This window comes from Mixia osmundae (genome assembly GCF_000708205.1).
Source record: "Mixia osmundae IAM 14324 unplaced genomic scaffold scaffold_2, whole genome shotgun sequence".
Classification (NCBI taxonomy): domain Eukaryota; kingdom Fungi; phylum Basidiomycota; class Mixiomycetes; order Mixiales; family Mixiaceae; genus Mixia; species Mixia osmundae.
In genome coordinates, this window is record NW_014575562.1 from 480,524 (window position 1) to 499,726 (window position 19,203).

The window sequence follows — 19,203 nt, forward strand, 5'->3', positions numbered from 1 at the left end:
CGCAGATTCCCGAGCTCGGCACATTCTCCGCGTCAGTCCGAGGCACTTTCACGACCTCGGCACTGAACGACTTGGCATTTCGAGCGCGATCGACGGTCGTGTGCGCTGCACAGAACAGATCACACTCGCTTGCAGCCATCAACGGTGAGTCCTGACAAGTCGTCCATGCACGTTCGAACACGCGCTGACGATGATCGAAAGGCGATATAACGAGGCATGCATTGCTTCCCCTTTTCGTTCTTCAAGAAGAGCAGTAGCGACGAATCGAGCTCCGAGAAGAGCTCGAAGAAGAGCAAGACACTCACGATCAAGAAGACCAATTCTTTGCGGCCAGCTTCCACTTCGCTATCACGAACGAGCACAAAGAACCAGCTACGACCCGTCCAGTCACATTCAAGCGCTAGAGCCGCAAGGCTCGAGGACAGTCAGGTCTGGAACGCGATTGCAGATCCAGGCATTAAACCAGAGCCGCCCGGTCCGATCGACTCCGAGGAGCTCAGTCGACGGCTATCGAGACTATCCACCGAGGGCAACAATAGACGCTCCATGGAGCTACCATCTCAGATCAGGCTGAGCTCAGACGCATACAACCTCGCATTCTCGAGGAACACGACGATATCCTTTGCGCCCCCGCCGAATCCGTAATTTGGCGCCCGTGTTGACGATCCCACCACTCTGCTCGGCTTGCTATGTATCGGCGGTATCGCTGCCCCTCCTGTTGTGTATAGTGTGTACGACTTAGCTGATGAGACACTGTGCATCGCATTATGTACAAGTGACAATCAATGTCCGCAAACGCTTTTCAGAGCTAGCACAAGCAATTCGCGATCGTCCTGCAAAGCCGTTCAGCGCGGTCCTCAATTTGTAGAAGCTGGACTGACTGATTCGTCGCAGTAGAACAAGTACGGCTCCGGATCGTCGTAGAGGTCCAATCTGAATGAGTTGACAATCGCTATGTCTTCTGGATCGAGCAAAATCCGTCTGAAGTTGGAAGCCGACAAAGGTATAGTCTCGAGCGCTTTGCTCGTTGGCGCGTCGTCTTTGAACAAGAGTAAGGCTGCTGGCTTGAGCTCGAACCATCTTCGCTTCCATAGCTGTACTTTGCGTCAGTCTCGCAACGAAAGGCGGGCGATGGGGACGCACCGTTGCGTTTCGCGGCTGAGCCGTCACATAGCCGGACAAGATCGTTGATGCTGGTTCCCTCAGCTCTCGGGCTCGCTTGACGACTTGTTCGATGGCTGATTGCTTCGCCAGGCGTTTCTGCTCTTGCCGTGCTTGCGCCATCCTGCTCGCCTCTGCTTCACGTTCCTCGCGTTCGCGGTTCGAGTCTGCTCTGAGGTTCTCTTCTCGTTCTTGAGCGACCCGCGCTTCTTCCATCTGTCGATCTAGTTCTGCTTGCCTTAACCTCCTTGCTTCCTCGCGATGTAAGCGTTCGGACGCTCTCCGCCTGAGCATTTCATCTTGCTGCAACCTCAGCTGTTCTGCCTCGTCGAGCCTTTGCCGTTCCGTGGCCTCTGCGTCCCATCTGGCTCTCGCAAGGCCCTCCGCTTCTGCTCGTTCCGCTTCTCGTGCTCTCTGGTCTTCGAGCGATATGCTCTCTAGACCATTGCCCAGACCTAATCCAACGACGCCAATTGCTGCAGGCATACTGTCGTTGAGCTTCCGCTGACTGGGACTACGTGGCTGCTGGGGATACTGTTTGCCTGGACCGTCACGGCGAAGTGAAGACTTTCTGATCATCGCGGTTCGATCCAGCTGATCGTTGCCGAAACCATTCAGTACTGGCGAGGAATAGATCTGCCGAGGTGAAGCACTCGTGCGCCGAGGTAACGAGAAGTCCCGTCCGGTTGGAGATGCAGACATCTGAGGCGTACGTGGAACAGCGCTGCCTGTACCAGGCGAATCAGATGGTTGCGGCGAGGTTGTTTTTGAGGCCACAGATTGAGCAGAGGCATAGCCGAGTGCGGGACTCAGAGGCGACTGCTCTAGGCTTGTCCGCTGCGAGCTATCGTTGCTTCTGGGTAGCGCCGGAAGTTGTGAGGTAGATGCAGGCGAGGCTGAAGAGACGGACACGATCGGTGTCGTAGCTTGAGCCGGCATGGGCGCTACGAAATGAGGCGACGCGCGTCCCTCACCATTTGCAAGGCGCGGCGAAGGTTCACGTTCGCTCGTAAATCGCGGAGATCCGTTGAGCGGCATTGATGGGGTCGTGCTGCCGTCAAGTCGTAACTTTGAGCGAGCGATTTGATCAAAGTTTGACAAATCATGCACAGTCATGACTGCTTGATGCGCTCTGAAAGTTGTTGCTATTGCTCGCGAGTGCACCAGCGCCCTTGCCCGCTTGACACCACTGCTTTACTCGTCGGCTTAAAGCCTCTGCAGGCAGCATGACGCACCTGATGTCGTCTGGTAAGTATGTGAACAGGATGAGCTTGTTCTCGAGCCTGAGGAGGCCAAAGTGCACTTCTTGAGCTCGTGTCGATTCCTGCCATCGCATCAGCTCTACCTCAAGAGCCTCACGGGAGAGCGTACGAGCTCTCTGACGAGTTCCGACGTCGGTGCCGCGCCCGAAGCGTATAATTCGAGCTTGTCTCTTGAGTCGCGATAGCCAAGCACGAACCTATCATCGACGTTTCGACGATCAGTATCGCAACACGCCTTTGCAGAGCTGAGCAGCACACCAGTCTGTACTCGAGGCAGCATGCTGTATAGCTTCGTAGGCGGCTGCAATGCGACTGTCTGACATGTCACACGCCATTGTCGCCTTTGTGCGAACTCGGGGAGGTATGAATGCTTCTGTCAGCTTGTTAGGGCCTGCCTGAAGCTCGCCAATGATAGCCTCAGTTGCATGCTTTCACACAATGATCGATCGAACAACGCTGAAGCTGACCATGATGAAGCGCTCGCTTCTGCTGTTGATCATGAATGGCACGCGACGCGTCAAATGTTGTTGTCAGCCATTTCTTGATCATCTTTGCACTCGTCGCGTCCCAGAATTCATATAAAGACGAGCTGCACTTTCGTCCTCACTCCGCGCAAACAAGACTTGGCAACAAAACGTGACAAGACTCTCAGTACTAGTCATAGTTGCGTCACTGCATAGCATTAGCACAGTCTCTCCCTGGGGGCCTGCAGGATCTTGTCATGGTGCGTATGCGATGGTTGAAATCGGGCAGCGGAGTGCGCGGGCGTTGCGTCATTCGTCTGCCTCCTCTCGCTCGATGTCTTCCACCCAGCTGTACTTCTTACTTTTCCTGTAATCATATGCTCCGTCTAAATAACTGGCAAACATCGCTCTCGATGTTCTCGGAGCGCGAAGCTGGCTTGCCAGGCTTGCAGGTCTATGGCATGTTGCTTTCGTTCATTGTGCAAGGAGAAAGGTTCGGTACTGCCTTGGAGTCCACCCTTCTGTCGCCGTTGTCTCCTGCCTCGCAAGTCGGACTATGAGCATAGTCGCAAAGCAGACCCGAGCGGCGCGAGTATCAGGTCGAGAGGAAGCATGAGACCATGAGATTGAGCCAGCCTAGGAAACACCGCCATCGCAGTTGATGCCGTTCACCATGACGATGAGACGCCATTGGCTTCGAGCCCGCCGACATCGTCGCAGCATCTGCGCTGACAAGCATGAGGGCCAGCCGGGCCCCTAGCGCTGACTTCTTGCGACACGTCACGAATGGAGACAGCCCGAACAGATTTCGATCACTTGCGACCAGCAGGCCGGTATCGAGGCGACGGCCACTAGGAGGAGTGGAGCCGCGGCAAGCAGACGAGCATCGCTTGGCGGCCTCTGCCACACCTCTCAGGAGCCCAATACGGATCTAAGATCTCGCCCATCCAGCGCAAAGACAAGATACCCACGCCGGCCACAATCACTGACAAGGCTGCATAGCGCTTCCCCTATACGAGCTTTACATCGCCGCACTTGCTGCCCGACGGCTTCCGAGCATGAAGTTCGGTAGCACAATCAAGAACTCGCTTTACTCCGAGTGGCTGCAGCATTATATTGACTACTCTGGCCTGAAGAAATTCGTCAAGAACAGGCAGAAAGCGCACCCATGGGATGACTCTGATGAGGCGGATTTCATCAAAGCCCTTCAATCTGAGCTCACCAAGGTCGCCAAATTCCAAGAGGCCAAAGTAGGTCATCTGTCCATCCGGTCGAATGCCGCACGTGCGCACCTCGCTCATCTCGCTCACTCAACAGGTCAGCGAATTGACCGAGCAGATCGGGCTGTACGAAGTGACTGTCAAGGAACTCATCGAGGCACATGCTCACAATCACTCTGCGCTTACCGCAACCACGCGGTCGTCCACAACGAGCGACGAAGGCGCGAATCAAGGCGGACCAGACGGACCTGTTGGTTATGGCGACGTCGAGGCTGACCTGAGCGATGACGAGGACGAAGAGGATGTTGAACTGGAGCAGCGCTTCAGTGAGCTCGAGGAGGATCTAGAAACACTTATCGCAGACGTGCATGATCTCGGTCAGCTCGAGCAATTGCTCTCCCGGACCGCGACTGATAGCATTCTGCAGGTCGGTTCACCCAGCTGAATTACACCGGCTTTGTAAAGATCGTCAAGAAGCACGATAAGCGCACAGGCTGGGAACTGAGGGGCGAGTTCATGCGGGAATACCTGTCAAAGCGGCCTTTTTATAAGGAAAATTGTATGTCCCGCGCAGGAATGCTGGCCTTGTACTGACCATGGCCACAGATGACGCCCTCATTGTCCAACTCTCGAAGCTCTACAATTTGGTCCGCACAAGAGGAAATCCGGTCATTGGCGACAGCTCAGCCGGCGGCAGTCAGTCTGCATTTGTCAGACAAACGACCAAGTACTGGGTCCATCCCGATAACTACGTCAACCTCAAGCTCGCCATATTGAAGCATCTGCCTGTATTAGGTCAGTACAGGCACCGCTGTCCCCTGATTGTCCTGATCCAATGATCCTAGTCTTTGATCCGGAAAAGCCTTTCGAGCAAAGCGACGCCGCGATCTCGTCCATCTACTTTGACAATGAAGATCTGGAGCTCTATCTTGGTCGATTGGAAAAGTCGGAAGGAGCAGAGGCCATCAGATTACGTTGGTATGGTCCGGCGTCGAACCGTCAGATATTCGTCGAACGAAAGACGCATCATGAAGATTGGACGGGCGAAAAGTCAGTCAAAGCTCGCTTTCCTATCAAGGAGGAGTTCGTCAACTCCTATCTCAATGGCTCCTATTCGATGGACGATACTTTCAATGAGCTCAGAAAGAAGGGGAAGAAGTCTGACAAAGAAGTCGACAGCATGATCAAGCTTGCCCGAGAAGTGCAGATTGCCGTCAAGAACAAAAAGCTCGGTCCTGTCATGCGTACATTCTACAATCGAACAGCATTCCAGCTGCCCGGCGACGCTCGCGTTCGAATCTCTTTCGATACGCAAATGTCGGGTGTGCGAGAGGACAATTGGGACGGCAGAGTAAGGTCAGGCGACAACTGGCGCAGGACAGATATTGGCATCGATTGGCCATTTGAGCAATTACCAGAAGACGACAAGCATCTCTTCCCATATGGTGTGCTCGAAGTCAAGCTACAGACTCAGATGGGCCAAGAGCCGCCCGAATGGGTCCGTGAGCTGGTCTCAAGCCATCTCGTCGAGGCAGTGCCGAAATACTCAAAGTTCATCCATTGCTGCGCCACACTGATACCCAATCGCGTCGACCTCGTGCCTTTTTGGCTGCCTCAGATGGATGTTGACATTCGCAAACCTTCGGATGACCACCACAAGGCTGCCATGATCGAACGCCCATCTCATCCCGGCTCATCGGCCTCTGCGTCGGCGCAGAACTCGGATGGTCGCAAGTCGCCAGAGACTAAGCCGCCGAGCTACACCGAGCCGGTCTCCGAGGACGAAGACGATGAGGATGGCGATCCGATGCGACAGGTCGCTAACAATGAGCACGATGCGACTGGCTTGCCACCGGATGCTCACGCTGCTGCTGCCGAAGCAAAGGCAGCTCGCGAGAAGAGCCAGAAGGGAGGTGCAACGGGCAACAGCCTTGCGCCTCCTCCTCAACGCACCCGAAGCAGCACCGAAAACAACTCATCCTTTGCCAAACTCACGCCTCAAAATTTGCAACGTGTTCTTGCGACGAAATATGGACAGGAAGAAAGTACGCCAGCGGATACTGATGATCCTGTAGCCGAGCCCAATCTCCGTCGAGTCGAATACGTGAGCTCTTTCCGGGATATGACCGGCAAACGCATTGCCGTGCCTGTGCGTATCGAGCCCAAAGTCCAATTCGCTCTCGAGCGCACATTCCTTTCTTGGCTCGAGTTTGCAGTTCTGCTCAGTGCTATCGGTGTTGGCTTGCTGTCCTTTGCGCATCCGGATGACTCGACAGCACTGATCGGCGGCATCGTCTTCACTGCTATCGCGCTCATTGCCATCGCATACGCCGGCGTCATTTTCCTCGTCCGCGCTTTCCGCATCAGGTTCGTTCATGCTCTTCATCGAGACAGACAGTGCTGACTGAGCGTCTGCAGGAGGAGGGCAGCAGTCTCGTATCACGACTATGTCGGGCCGACGGCACTCTGCATTGCGCTCTTCGCTGGCGTCGTCCTCAATTTCGCCCTGCGTATTCACGCCGATGAAGACGACAAGCCCGTTCACCCCAATCTCAACTTTACCCAGCATTATTAGATGCACGATTGAGGCGCTAGAAGACGTTGTACTCGCATTCGCACAAGAGAAGGTCATTGCACGCGCAGACTTGCACATCGCTGCATTCTCGCTTGAACAGTGCGACTAGGTTCCTAGCTCTCCAGGCTGTAAGACTGGCAAGAGTGCGCCTGATACCTCTTTGAGTTTCTTGTGCGATCTTGGCATGGCTGTCGTCGCTTCCGAGAAGAGTACGTCAATCTCATCTTGAGGAGCTTCCTTTCTCTTCAAGGCGCCCGCAGCGCCGTTGGTGCCCGAAGCTGGCGTCCAACCGGGCACCTTCTGAATCATCTTGTTGCGCCACTCTGATGGCCTTCGCTGGTAAAGCGGCACTTCAACTTTTCTGACAAAGTAATGACCGAAGTGCGAGGATTGCAAAGTCTGATGATGCGGAATGAGCGAGATGGCTATCTTCTCCTTTAGGTAGACATCTGCAGATGCCCAGCATTGATCGGCCACTCGACTGCCTATGCGATCGTCTGCGAGGGCTTGGTACTGTCCTAGGAGACGCTTGAGGAATTCGCGTCGACTTTTCGGCAAGACTGCAGGGGAAGTGAGAAGCACGTCGAGTACACGTGAGGATATCGGGTCCATTGCAAAGCGGATCAACTGAGGCATGGCAACTGTCATGAGAGCGCTGATAACAGGCTCGTGATCGGCAGGCTTGAGCTGTAGCCATGACTGCAGCAATAGAGCACCCTGTACTGTCGCCTCGAGCTTGACATTGGGATCTTGATAAGCTGGATGGCGACGGTAGATCTATTGTTTGAAGTCAGCTAGTGCGTAGAGCGATGAACGCTTGACCTCACCCGAAGTGGACTGAGCGATAAGCAGCAGGGTAGCAGGTATGTTGTTGATTCCGCATCAATCTCGAGTCCGGCAAGCAGAGTCTGTTATCCTCATCAGCACGGATCCGGGAAAGACGTTCTGGGTGCACACTTTGACAAGCAGGCTCGCATCGCAAGTCAAGCGAATCGCACGATCAATCAAGGCCTTCAGTGTGCCTGTCCTGCTGTTCTCAATCATCTTCTTGACGCCATCGATAGCCGAGTCGGCGCTTTCGCTGAGAGCAGTGACGGCTTCGAGCCATTGCTGCTCATTGACGCGATTGACAGCCTTGGCGGTGACAAAGTTGGCCACGGGATGATGTGCTAGCTTTACGAAGCGGTCCGAAAAGATGCTACTCCACATGGCATCGAATACGGGAGCCGGCACGACGAAGAGGAGCGTCTCTAGCAAGGGCGAGGCAGGCTGCGATCGCAAAAGGGTCTCTAGAAAGTCATCCCCGCTCAGACGTTTTTCGTCGGTTTCCGAGATGGCATCATTGAGCAAGCGATCTGCCCATGAAGCCCTTTCGCCCGTCTTGCCTCGTGCATGTTCGACTTCGAGCAAGATCTGGAAAGCGATGCAAGCGAGATCATTGACGGCCAGCTCCCTCACTTTGGCGGACGCGTTCGTTGGTGTGCGGACCAAGGACTCGAATCGGTCGAGCAGAGCGTCCAGAGCAGCTTCGAGTTCAGGCGAGCTTCGTCTGATACCTTTGCCTTTGCTATCCTGAGCATCGTCGGCGGAATCGACAAACGCTCTGTGAGGAGCCTTGTTGCTCAGCCATCTCTCAGACTTCTTAGACCTCATCTTGCGACCGTGCTGTCCATACGAGCCTGGCGTGCGCTCTTGCGGAGCAGAGGAGGAGGTGATGCCTGACAGAAGTAGGAGAGCTGATCGAACGAGATGAGTGCCGTGAGTATCAAAGAGCAAGTCTGGCAAGTTCTGCGCAATCTCCTGACAGGCTGTGATGAGCATGCTTGTCATCGTTGGCAGTTCTTCTGCGGATTCGTCTGCGGCGCTCGAGCTCGAAGGCCTCTGAGCGATTCTACCGGAGAGCTCGCGTTGGATGACTTGGTCGCCGAGAGAGAAGAGCGTCTGCAGAACATGTGAAGCAAAACGATCCTTGGCCAATGCGGCATATCTGCAAGGCCATGAGCTGCATCTGAGGAGATGCTTGCGAGTGGACGTACTGTCCAATGAACCTGTCTGCAAGCACGCGTCGTGACCAGTCTTGCATGCTGTACAGGAGTCGCTCGAGTATGATGGAGCACTCTGGATCGGTAGCGAGTTGGATCTCCTTTCCGTTGAGATTGTCGAGCGAGGAAGCGAGCAGTAGCTTTCGTTCGTCCAGCTCATCCTCGTCGCCCTCTTGCGCGTCACGACGATATCCGCTCGATTGCAGATCTTCCAACTCGACAATCGTTTCTTCAATCTGCTTGAAGTAGGCTCTCGTGTCATGATCGAGCTCTGGCCAGCCGCTCGCTGTGGGCGCAGCAGCAGGGGCAGGTCTGATATTCAGAAATCCAGGCGTAAAGACGTCGAGAGGTGCAGGTTCGACTTGCTGGGCTGCATCGTCTGCTGCTGTAGAGATCTGCTTCTGCTTCTTTGCGCCCCTGTTGCCTCGCTTCCTGTTGTTCTCTCGAGGCATCGTCCGACGAGGCGAGCCGCCGACCAAGTCAAAAGAAAGAGAAAAAAAAAAAGTTTAGACAGAGCGCGCAGACAGGCAAATCACTGGCAAACTGCGCTCGTCCAATCAACATCGACTCGATTGAAAGCGCAAATGGCAGGTATGCAGACCACTCAGCAGTCGTGGGGGAGCTCCGTCCTGATGAACCGAGTCAGGCACGCCAGGCATCGCACGCAGCTGGCAGAACTTTGCGACGATACAGCGTAAAGCCATCACGCTCGCTCCGACATCGACGGTCTCTCACAGAGGAACGCCTATCGCCCAACGCCTCAACTTGGCCGCTAGCCAGCCTCATGATGATCATGGTCACGGTGAAGGTGGAGTCGCCGGTCCACAGGGGAGGGGAGATCATGCGAGCGTGCCGAGATGGGCATCGACGGCCCAGCTCGCGGCAGGTGGCCTCATCAGATCAAAGACCGCCCTCTTCGGTATGTTTGCGAGATGATGAGCTGACATCGAGCTGATCGATGAGGATGCAGCGGCACCGACGGGCGAGCTGCAGTTCAGGCACATGTCTCGCTCCAGCAAGGCATCCGCCACGGCAACAGAGGCTCCTCCCCAGAAAGGTCTCAGAACGAGCCACCCGGGTACACCGCTCGGAACGGCCATGAACGCCCAATCGACTGCATCCGTTCCCGACTTCTCGCACTATACAAAAGGCAATACCGAGGCCAGCGGTCGCGCGTTTTCCTATTTCATGGTCGGGACTTTCGGTCTCCTCACAGCAGCAGGCGCCAAGTCACTCGTGTCTGACTTTCTGGCCAACATGGCAGCTTCTGCCGATGTCCTCGCTCTGGCAAAGGTGGAAATCGCCATGGGAGATATTCCGGAGGGCAAGAATGTTCTCATCAAGTGGCGTGGCAAGCCCGTCTTCATCCGCCATAGAACGCCTGCGGAGATCGAAGAGGCCAATGCCGTCGATGTCAAATCGCTCAGAGATCCTCAGAAGGACAGCGACCGCACGCAGAAGCCAGAATGGCTGGTCATGATCGGCGTTTGCACTCATCTCGGTTGTGTTCCCATCGGTGAAGCGTACGTCTGCCTCTACTGCACACAGACTACCTCATCCTGATTGTCACATCCTACAGGGGTGACTTTGGAGGCTGGTACTGCCCCTGCCACGGGTCTCACTACGACATCTCTGGTCGTGTCAGACGAGGACCTGCGCCGCTCAATTTGGAAGTGCCAGAGTACAGCTTTGGCGATGATGACATGCTTGTTATCGGTTAGGAGTAGTTGTCTATGCAGCTCTCATCAAGCTCTATCAGACGTGACCCGGCCTCACTGACACTCTGAAGTGCGCCCGGCTCTGTCCCGACGCGTCGTTCTCGATCATTCCTTGACCTCCTCGCCACCTCCGCTTCTCATCAAGACATTGAGTCTCCCGCTCTGCTTGTGCGCCGGGTTGAGACCTGAGACGCACCCATGGCGGTGCCGACCTATGCAAAGGCAAGCAAGCCTGTGCGGCCGCAGCACATGACTAACAAAGATTGGTCAGCAGGCGCAAGACGAAAGGCCAGCAAGATTCAGCGATGACATCCTCACCACTGCACTCGAGCGGAACGATAGGCTAGAAGGCATCGTACAAGGTCTCGAGAGCGATTTGCTCGCGGTCCAGAGAGCGCACAGAGCCGAACTCGCTCGAGCCAAAGTGCTATCTGACCAATTGAACGACTCCAGACGGCAAGCCAATGGATGGCAAGCTCAGCTCGTCGACACGAGGGAAGCGATGGCCGATCTGAAGAATGCCGTCACATTGCGTCAGCACACGATTGACGATCTCATGCACCATCTGTCGACCAATCCCGTCACAAACGAGAGCTTGCTACAACATTATCATGCTCAAGAGCAGATCATCCAATCCCTCAAGGGCGTATTGAGCTGTCCACTCTGTTATGAGACTTTCGGAAGGCGTCAGGTCGTTACGTTGGCTTGCGGTCACACGCTTTGTCAGACTTGCTTGGAGCAATGGGTCGTTCGATCGAGCACGGTCGATCCAGATAGGATCGTGCCCGAGTGTCCAGAGTGTAGGAGGGAAGCGCCGAAGAGCGAAAGGGTGAAGGTTTATATGCTCGAAGAGGCAGTCAGAGTCATCGAAAGGCTGGAGAGATTCGAGTTCATGCCGCCAGGCTACACTCTGCCGCCGTCCAGTCTCCCGCCCTCACAAGCCTAGACATCACTCATCGCACGATTAGGTCTGTTTCATTGTCGTTGTACATGCATCGTCTCGCATTCCAGGGTCTATCAGATAGAAGTAGGCTCAAATCTGTCGACCCCCAATCAGCTTCGAACCAGCTGACTCCGTGAGGAGCGCACCTTGCTGAGATCGCGACCCCAGATACCTCGCTTGGTCCAGTCGAGCATCAAGAGCATTCTCGTTCTCGTCGAGACTTGCTCGCTCAGATAGATCGATCGCCAGAGATACATGGCCACCAGACCACCTGCGAAGCTGTAGCCATTGAAATCGAATACTGCGCTCGTACCGAGCGAAGCCAGTGAGCCAAGCTGTCATCACGATCAGCATATAGAGTGTCGAAAAGTGAGCGACACACATGATTGTAGCTGAACGGCTTGTAGTAGACATCATCGATGTCATCGTAGATATCATTCAAAGCCATGGCATCGTGCGCTTTCCGACTGAGCGCAGACAGCTTCTTGCCGAGGTACTTGCCTTGCTGAGCTGCAACTTGAGCGGTCTGCCATGCAATCTTAGTGAGCGTACGACGATACAGTGGAGCGACTGACTGCAGGCAGGGCAGTCATCTTGCTTGAGATTTCTGCAAACATTGTTTGTAGGTCGTTCAATCCCATGACGCCGTCTTTGTCGGAATCATACTTGTCAAAGACTTTCCTGCAAAGGGAGCCTCTCAGACGGTTTCGGAAGCTCTGAGGGGCAGAGACTTGCCTGACTTTATTGATGTGTATCTGACTTGTTGGGAATTTGCGTTGGATGAGCTTGATCATTTCCTCGAACTCTGTATAGTTGATCTTGCCGTCATTGTCGCCGTCGCATTTTTCCACAAACTCGAGCAGGTGATCGACCAGATTAGTCTCGATGGTCGAGGCGTCTCCGAGCGCATACACTGTGCCGAGCGGTGCGCCGATGACCCGCAGATGACTGTCGACTTCGAGGGCATGCTTATGATACTGATTGGGCAGATGCTGCGCTACTGTGACTGTGAAAGGGTTCATTGCCAAGCCTGTAGACCAAAGAACTAGACCAGCAGGAATCGTGTGCTCCTCAGGTTTGGCAGATTTATCTGCTCCCTTGACCGTGTATGTGATAGACTGTGGTCCGACCTCTTTGACGCGGGCATTTAGGATCGTGTTGATGCCGTCTTGGTTGAACTTTTGTTCTGCATACTCGCTGATCTTCTCTGCATAGGTATTGAGGATATGATCGCGTGACTGGATGATGTGGACCGATGCATCTTGCTTCAGTATCTTTGGGAAATATTTGAGCACGTCTTGCGATAGACAGTCGTAGATCTCGCTAGCGAATTCGACGCCGGTCGGTCCGCCGCCTGCTACGCAAACAGACAGCAACCGCTTGCGTTCCTCTTCGCTCGTGCTGGGTAGACTTGCCGCTTCGAGATTCTCCATGAACCGTCGCCTGATCGCGAGCGCATCGCTGATGGTCTTGAGCTGGAAGCAATGCTCGAGCCCAGGAACACCATGTGTCGCACTCGTAGCGCCCACAGCAATGACAAGTTTGTCATAGGGTACGTAGAAATTCTCGCCCTTGTCTGCTTTGTCGCCGCTTGGCCTTTCGCCCGTCTTGGCAGACGTAAGCTCAGAAGCGGAGGACGAGATGGGCGAGACCTCGATCAGTCGTTCCGACATGTCTATATCAACGCAGTGTGCTTGGATGAAGTGACCATTGACGCCAGCAAGCAATCGACGCAAGGGCTCGACGAGTGAACGGGGCTCAACAGTGCCCACTGTTGCAGCTGGCAGAAGGGGCGTAAAGCAGTTATAATTCTCAGGCGAGATACAGACGACATGGTAATCGCCCGCATAGAGACTTTTGAGCACTCCGACGGCGCCCCAGCCGCCACCAACGATGACAAGTCGGGGCTTTGTCATGAGGGACTTGCTGTCTGATGTCTCCTCATCGTCAACGAGCACCTCTGCTATCTTGAGATTCTTCGGTCCTCCCCTCTTCGGATTGAGCGCGACGGGATTGATGGGCACGCTGATGAAGGGGATCAGTCAAGGCTGACGCGACAGGTGGGTGAGACTTACTTGTCGACATGCTTGCTCGAATATGTAAAGGCATCATACAGAAGAACGGTCAGCGTCAGAGTGACCGATCCGACGATGATACTGAGAAATGCGAGGAAGAAGACACGCAGAAAGACGTTGCGACCTCTTAGCAGGATCATATCAAGCACAGAGCTCCTCGAGCGATTTGGTGCCGACGACGAAGAGACCGGCTGAGCCTCTGCTGCTCGCATGGTCGCAGAGCTCGCCAAAGTGCGCCTGGAGGCCAGCCATCGGAGCACAGCCGGGTTGTGTATGCTCGCTTGCCGGCTGCGCGACCGAGTGAGAGATAGCGCGGCTTTATGAGCGGATGAGACGGTGGGAGCTTGTGTGGTCGCACGACGAGGCAAGAGACTTGCGGTCCGGCTTACTGTGTGTACATCGAGCGCATTGCTCGGATGCGCAGGGCGTAGTGTCAGTATAGAGTGGCGCAGGAGGCCAAGAGCCGCCGAAGTAGATCTTGTCATGTTTGTGCGATCGTGCGATGCGTCGGGCCTGAAGATCCTGTAAAAGATGCTGGGGATCTTTGGATTTGACTGATCAAATCAGAGACGAATTGAAACCGCGCATTGCCATGGGCTTGCTTGACGGAGCTTGGCAGTTTGGCCGGCCTCAACACTCCGAATTGACTTCACGAATTTATTACGCGCTTGCAAAATTCTTGCGTCCGTCACGCAACGGCTTAACGGACGCTCGCTTACTATGAATACACCACAATCGATGATGCTCGGATGGGGATGTAAGTCCTGTCCTCCTACTCAGACGGCTGTAGCCATCCGACGTCTTCGCGATCAGCTTGGATCCGTCGTCGAAGGCGGCCGACCACAAAATCCACGCACCTAGCCTCCAGCCAGAAGTCCCATAGCTGACAATATTGGCTTACTTTGCAGCGCTTTGCGTCGCTGCAGGAGTGGCATACTATTGGGCCAAAGGAGACATAAACGAGCGTAGGCGAGAGCAGTTCAAGGCAGGCACGCGCAACGATGACCGACGAGAATGTCAGCTCACATTCGCCATCTTCTCTCATCATGTGCTGACGAAAGGAAACTGCACAGGGTACGATCGGTTAGACGATAAGGAAAAGAAGACGGTGAAGACAAAGTTGGGCGGCGTGCCACCTTCTGATAAGAGCGCGGCTGCCGATCCGGCGCTCTCATTTCTCGGCTCTACTCATCTCGTCTCGGCCAAACCTTCTATCGGTGGCCGTCGCGCAGAGCTGCTCAGCAAGAGACGAGCGGACTGCGAGCGGGATCGCTGGACGGACGCATCGAGGCCATTTTGAGAATGCCGCAGTTGATGACACATTTGGGTTGTAAGGGGCTTTCGATCATATTGCTGTTGTACTTCAATCGCAGACTGCATCACATGAACAGACTCCTGTGCTCGGCATAGCTGATGCAGACAAGGATACAACGAAGCGTAGACTGCAGATGAAGCAAGATTACTCCTTTGCCTCCTCGTTCTCGACCTCGACGATAGCATGTCGCTTCTCTGCCGTGCGAGCAGCTCGGCGCTCTCGGAGAGCCTTGTTCCTGGTGCAAACAGACACTGGATGAGCCCGGTGAAAACACGACAGAGCCAGCAAGGACTGACTTGACACGGCGAGCCTCCATTTGCTCGGAGAGGACCTTTGTGCGGGTCTTCTCGGCCTTTGCCTTGTGGATGAAGTCCATGAGAACACGCTTGTTCTTGAAGACGTTGCCCTTGGACTTGAGGTAGAGGGAATGGTAGAGATGCTTGTCGATCTTGCCTTGGTCTCTGTACTTGCGCAAAAGGCGTCGGAGAACGCGCTGGCGTCTCATCCAGAGTAGCTTGGTCGGCATACGAGCTTCTGCTGTACCTTTCCTGTGACGCGAACATGTGAATCAGCCGAGGAAATGGTGGTACAGACAAGTGAGCCTGCCTTTTACCAAAGCCAGAGTGACGGCCCTTTGACTTTGCCTCCTTGAGATCGCGTACGCGAGCACGAGAGTGGATGACGGGCTGCTTCTTGACGATGATTCCGTCTTTGAAGAGCTTGCGGATGTTGGCACGGCTGTTAGCCTGTGCGATGTCGGTCATGTGTGAAGGGTCGAGGAAGATCTTTCTCTTGCCCACGCCGAGCACAGAGGCCGCGAGCCTCTTCTGAGTCGAAAGATTCGTCATCTCTGCACGTCAGATGCGGCCGACGATCGAGCAGAACGAGCAAGGCGAGGTGGTAAACGAGGTCGACGAGCAGAGCAACAAGCAAGTGGACGAGGGGCGGTCAGGAGGACGAGCGAAGGAGCGAAAGCAGGCAGCACAGTCAGCTCTCGATCCATCCGCTAAGCCTGCAGCTGTGCTCACCTGCTGATCTTGTGCGATCTCTCGGACAAGGCCCTCTTGAAGGTACGGCAGCCTAAGCAGAGGCGGCGCCCTCAAGTTGAGACTTTTGATCAGATTTACCTCTGAATTTACGCGCGACTTTCGATGCTGGCTCATGCGCGAACGCAGTCTCGCAGCGCTCCATGCTGGCGAGGCTGTGTGCGCAAGCTAGTCACACCGGCGCATCGATGGCAGACGCTTGCATCTCCAGGCTCACTCATCAACACGGATTGTCTTGCACATACTCACGACGAAGAAACCTTTGCGATTTGCGAGCACTTTCTCGACGAGGCTGAGCAGCACACTCTCCTGAAAGCGTCGCTGAAGCGTCTGGACACGACTTCCGATGCATCCGAATATCGTACAAAGCGTCGCCAGCATCGTGCCCAAGCACGATCACTCGATGCCGACGCGAAGAGTTCTCTGTTCTTACCGAAAGAATGCTATGGCTTCCATTCTGGCCACTTCGATGGCGTGATCTCTGGCTACCGCGAGACCACTGTATCTCGCTTCGATGACCCTTTTGATGCCAATGAGCGGACTACCCTACTTGCCGTGCTCAAAAAGATCTATGTGGCTCTCGGCGCGTCGGACGAATCTGTAGGCTTTGAGCCTCCGACGCATCTACTGATGCACTTGCTGCATCTCAGCTCGAGCGGTCGTATCGATCCGCATGTCGACAACATCGAAGCTTCGGGCGGATTGCTTGCCGGTTTGTCTCTGGGCTCCGAGCGAGTCATGCATCTCGAACGATCCAAGGATGACGCTTTTTCGGTCCTTTTGCCACCCGGCAGTCTCTACATTCAGCGCGGCACCGTTCGCTTTGACTACAAGCACTCGATCCCAGCCGAGGATACATGGCAATCACGTCTGGCAGGCGGGCAGCAGCGAGTCAGTCTAATGCTCCGGGTAAGTCTGCATATACTAGTACAATATACATCCCTGACTATGCGCAACAGGACCGACTCAAGACAGAAACCTAACAGCAAGTAAAGGGTTTGCCATCGATACGAAGCGCTTCTAGCTTGGCAAATTGGCGCGCACATGTCTCTGGCGATGCCCTACGACCATTGAGCAGTACGATCTCGAATGAGGCGAAGCGCAAGTCCTTGGCATTGCCCGTGATGAAATCAAACTGGCTCGAGGTCAGAACGCAAGAACGCAGATCGAGCCTCTCGAGCTTGTCCAATGGCGCAGGAATCGAGAGCGGTCGTGGCCAGTTTGCCTGATGTTCGCCCGCTAGCAAACCTTCTATGCGCAGCGAGCGGAGGGCAGGTAGCCTCAACAACAGGTAGCCAAGCACCTCTGTGCGCTGTGCAGCAAGATGGGGGTCGCCGACGGGCATACGCCAATCGAGCATGCACAAAGTTGTACTGTTGATCTGGCGAGGATCCAAGGAGTCGATGATGGCAAATTGTCGCCAGATCATGAGCTCCGTTGCATCTACTGTGAGATAGCCTTCCCCCCTGATCGTTTGCAGATTGGGAAGCATGGCCAAGAGCTCTTGCAGATCGGCCCAGGAGGTGTGATGGCTCCTATTGGATGCCTTGCGCGTGTTGACGGCGACGCTTCGCACAGTACGCCGCCTTTCTGGCCTGAGACGAAGCGCACGGATGAGTCCCTGACAGCGTGAGCCTGTTGGTGCCCTTATCATGAGCAAGGAACGCGCGCTAATCGAGTCCCTATTGCACCTTTACTGCTGCTGAATCCATCTTGTGACGTGCGGACGGGGTACAGTAGGCAGATGTGTCGGTACAGGTGTATCGCCGCAAGCTTGCCCCACGATCGGTCGACAAACAGGCAAGAGTGAAGCGTGCCGATGTCACCGGATGTCAGTAATTCTTCGAAGATGAGACTGAGTACGTCCTCCGGCAGCTCTGGTACACGTGAGAGAGCGGGATGGGCCACGTAGTCCGGACCAGCCGTGAGGAGGAGCAGCCTTCGCAGCATGTCGGGTCTTTGACGCCGCCGACGGACACACGACGCGTCTCCTCTGGCGTCATCATCGCATGCCTGAAAGAGCTTACCTGAGCTTCTTCGTCAAGGCCATCTCGAAAGCATTCCTTGGAACGGCATGTCGTGTACACGTCAACGGTCTCGAGCGATTCGTGTCTCTCGTCGAACGCAAGAAAGGATTGATCACTTATTCCAACCACATCTCTGTCCTCGATGATCCTCTCACTTGGGGCGTCATGCCCTTGCGCAATTGTCTCGACAAGCGCACTGTTCGTGAGTCGGTCCAATGCCCCGGCTGTGCTCGTGCTCACGGGATAGGCATAAAGGGACGACACTGGGCGCATCTGATATTTGCTTCACCAACCCGCTCTTCACAGCATTCTTCAGTGCAGGCCAGACGATAGAGACGCACCGAGGTGCAGGAATCTATCAGCATGCGATTGATGTGGCCATTGAGAAGCTCAATGCCGGGCATTGGCTACATATCTATCCGGAAGGATACGTTGGGCAGACTTCGCCGACGACGGGCAAGCTAAGACGCTTCAAATGGGGCCTAGCACGGTTGCTGCTCGAAGCGAACCATGCACTACCGCATGAGCAAGGCGTGGAAATTGTACCCATCTTCATACAAGGCTTTGAGAAAGTTATGCCCGAAGAACGTGGATTTCCTCGCTTCTTGCCTCGACTGGGTCAACGGATCACCATCACCTTTGGGGAGCCAGTCACTCAACTCGTCAGGCCTCTCATCGAGCTGGAAGATCTTTCAACAGGCAAGGTCGTCAAGCAGATCACGCTCCAGACAACAGATTCGCAAGAAGGCTCCCTGGCAATTGAGGACAGAGCGGGCGTTCGCGGCAGGCCGCGGCCACCACTGTATAAACGCGAAGATCCTACGCTGCCAGATCGACGCTCCAAACTCGTTGCTGTCTTGCAAGATGCGCTCGAAAGCCTCGGCGCCAGAACGCTGCCAGAAGCGTGACGGTGCCGCCAAGCGCACACATGAGAAATAAACTCTTGCCTGGACATCGCGCTCTCAGGCTCTCGTGCGCGGAAGATCCAGCTAGAATGGGTCGACGTTGGCGCAAGTGCTGGAACAATTGCCACACCTACCTCCAGCTACAGCTTGTCGAGTCATGTAGCACCTCGAGTGCCTGCTACGGTCCTCGGTCTGTTAGGATTTCGCGATGGCTCCTGGGTCACATTTCTCGTCGCTATTGTGCCTCACTCGTCTTTCACCCCATTGAGAAGCACAATAACAATACTGACTGTATAGAGACATCTGGTCTCACGAATCAATGCCCTCACTCGGTGGTGACCTTGAGATTGGCTTCTCGCAGAGCGCCATGCCGGACCGTAGAGCAAGCCTGTAGGCACATGCACTTCTTTCAATCGCGAGAAGCAAGGGGCTCAGAGGACTTCTACGTGA

The 19,203-nt window shown here is 54.9% G+C and overlaps 12 protein-coding genes across 12 annotated transcripts; 7 read left to right on the top strand and 5 right to left on the bottom strand.

The window, feature by feature from the left end:
- Nucleotides 1-216: 216 nt before the first annotated feature.
- L969DRAFT_44851 (uncharacterized protein) lies at nt 217-645 on the top strand (the record flags this gene model as incomplete). Its single annotated transcript, XM_014714485.1, has 1 exon — nt 217-645. The coding sequence occupies one exon, from the start codon at nt 217-219 to the stop codon at nt 643-645; it is 429 nt and encodes a 142-aa protein (XP_014569971.1).
- A 137-nt stretch (nt 646-782) lies between these two features.
- On the bottom strand, nt 783-2,923 carry L969DRAFT_44775 (uncharacterized protein; the record flags this gene model as incomplete). Its single annotated transcript, XM_014714486.1, has 7 exons — nt 783-833; nt 882-1,094; nt 1,144-2,350; nt 2,397-2,485; nt 2,533-2,620; nt 2,682-2,851; nt 2,891-2,923. The coding sequence occupies 7 exons, from the start codon at nt 2,921-2,923 to the stop codon at nt 783-785; spliced, it is 1,851 nt and encodes a 616-aa protein (XP_014569972.1).
- A 221-nt stretch (nt 2,924-3,144) lies between these two features.
- On the top strand, nt 3,145-6,682 carry L969DRAFT_92592 (uncharacterized protein; the record flags this gene model as incomplete). Its single annotated transcript, XM_014714487.1, has 7 exons — nt 3,145-3,385; nt 3,890-4,137; nt 4,205-4,484; nt 4,535-4,666; nt 4,714-4,902; nt 4,953-6,474; nt 6,526-6,682. The coding sequence occupies 7 exons, from the start codon at nt 3,145-3,147 to the stop codon at nt 6,680-6,682; spliced, it is 2,769 nt and encodes a 922-aa protein (XP_014569973.1).
- Nucleotides 6,683-6,768: 86 nt separating this feature from the next.
- L969DRAFT_85139 (uncharacterized protein) lies at nt 6,769-9,198 on the bottom strand. The gene is made up of 4 exons (XM_014714488.1): nt 8,719-9,198; nt 7,640-8,669; nt 7,510-7,590; nt 6,769-7,459 (listed from the first exon to the last, which is right to left on the bottom strand). Exons 1-4 carry the CDS (start codon nt 9,174-9,176, stop codon nt 6,788-6,790), a joined length of 2,241 nt encoding a protein of 746 aa, XP_014569974.1. The 5' UTR covers nt 9,177-9,198; the 3' UTR covers nt 6,769-6,787.
- Nucleotides 9,199-9,242: 44 nt separating this feature from the next.
- L969DRAFT_22015 (uncharacterized protein) lies at nt 9,243-10,445 on the top strand (the record flags this gene model as incomplete). The annotated part of the gene is made up of 4 exons (XM_014714262.1): nt 9,243-9,315; nt 9,371-9,643; nt 9,695-10,247; nt 10,304-10,445. The coding sequence occupies exons 1-4, from the start codon at nt 9,309-9,311 to the stop codon at nt 10,443-10,445; spliced, it is 975 nt and encodes a 324-aa protein (XP_014569748.1). The 5' UTR covers nt 9,243-9,308.
- Nucleotides 10,446-10,517: 72 nt separating this feature from the next.
- L969DRAFT_302527 (uncharacterized protein) lies at nt 10,518-11,723 on the top strand. The gene is made up of 2 exons (XM_014714489.1): nt 10,518-10,664; nt 10,717-11,723. The coding sequence occupies exons 1-2, from the start codon at nt 10,641-10,643 to the stop codon at nt 11,386-11,388; spliced, it is 696 nt and encodes a 231-aa protein (XP_014569975.1). The 5' UTR covers nt 10,518-10,640; the 3' UTR covers nt 11,389-11,723.
- Nucleotides 11,395-14,108, bottom strand: L969DRAFT_85141 (uncharacterized protein). Its single transcript, XM_014714490.1, has 6 exons — nt 13,461-14,108; nt 12,121-13,410; nt 11,961-12,066; nt 11,768-11,911; nt 11,532-11,720; nt 11,395-11,481 (listed from the first exon to the last, which is right to left on the bottom strand). The coding sequence occupies exons 1-6, from the start codon at nt 13,943-13,945 to the stop codon at nt 11,476-11,478; spliced, it is 2,220 nt and encodes a 739-aa protein (XP_014569976.1). The 5' UTR covers nt 13,946-14,108; the 3' UTR covers nt 11,395-11,475.
- Nucleotides 14,109-14,135: 27 nt separating this feature from the next.
- Nucleotides 14,136-14,853, top strand: L969DRAFT_85142 (uncharacterized protein). Its single transcript, XM_014714491.1, has 3 exons — nt 14,136-14,217; nt 14,369-14,476; nt 14,534-14,853. The coding sequence occupies exons 1-3, from the start codon at nt 14,181-14,183 to the stop codon at nt 14,758-14,760; spliced, it is 372 nt and encodes a 123-aa protein (XP_014569977.1). The 5' UTR covers nt 14,136-14,180; the 3' UTR covers nt 14,761-14,853.
- On the bottom strand, nt 14,840-16,042 carry L969DRAFT_92598 (uncharacterized protein; the record flags this gene model as incomplete). The annotated part of the gene is made up of 4 exons (XM_014714492.1): nt 14,840-15,323; nt 15,382-15,625; nt 15,804-15,855; nt 15,947-16,042. 4 exons carry the CDS (start codon nt 16,040-16,042, stop codon nt 14,840-14,842), a joined length of 876 nt encoding a protein of 291 aa, XP_014569978.1.
- Nucleotides 16,043-16,167: 125 nt separating this feature from the next.
- L969DRAFT_92599 (uncharacterized protein) lies at nt 16,168-16,767 on the top strand (the record flags this gene model as incomplete). Its single annotated transcript, XM_014714493.1, has 3 exons — nt 16,168-16,182; nt 16,239-16,712; nt 16,750-16,767. The coding sequence occupies 3 exons, from the start codon at nt 16,168-16,170 to the stop codon at nt 16,765-16,767; spliced, it is 507 nt and encodes a 168-aa protein (XP_014569979.1).
- Nucleotides 16,430-17,915, bottom strand: L969DRAFT_85146 (uncharacterized protein). The gene is made up of 3 exons (XM_014714494.1): nt 17,513-17,915; nt 16,778-17,456; nt 16,430-16,727 (listed from the first exon to the last, which is right to left on the bottom strand). Exons 1-2 carry the CDS (start codon nt 17,769-17,771, stop codon nt 16,801-16,803), a joined length of 915 nt encoding a protein of 304 aa, XP_014569980.1. The 5' UTR covers nt 17,772-17,915; the 3' UTR covers nt 16,430-16,727; nt 16,778-16,800.
- L969DRAFT_85147 (uncharacterized protein) lies at nt 17,822-19,174 on the top strand. The gene is made up of 2 exons (XM_014714495.1): nt 17,822-18,050; nt 18,104-19,174. Exons 1-2 carry the CDS (start codon nt 17,831-17,833, stop codon nt 18,754-18,756), a joined length of 873 nt encoding a protein of 290 aa, XP_014569981.1. The 5' UTR covers nt 17,822-17,830; the 3' UTR covers nt 18,757-19,174.
- Nucleotides 19,175-19,203: the final 29 nt, after the last annotated feature.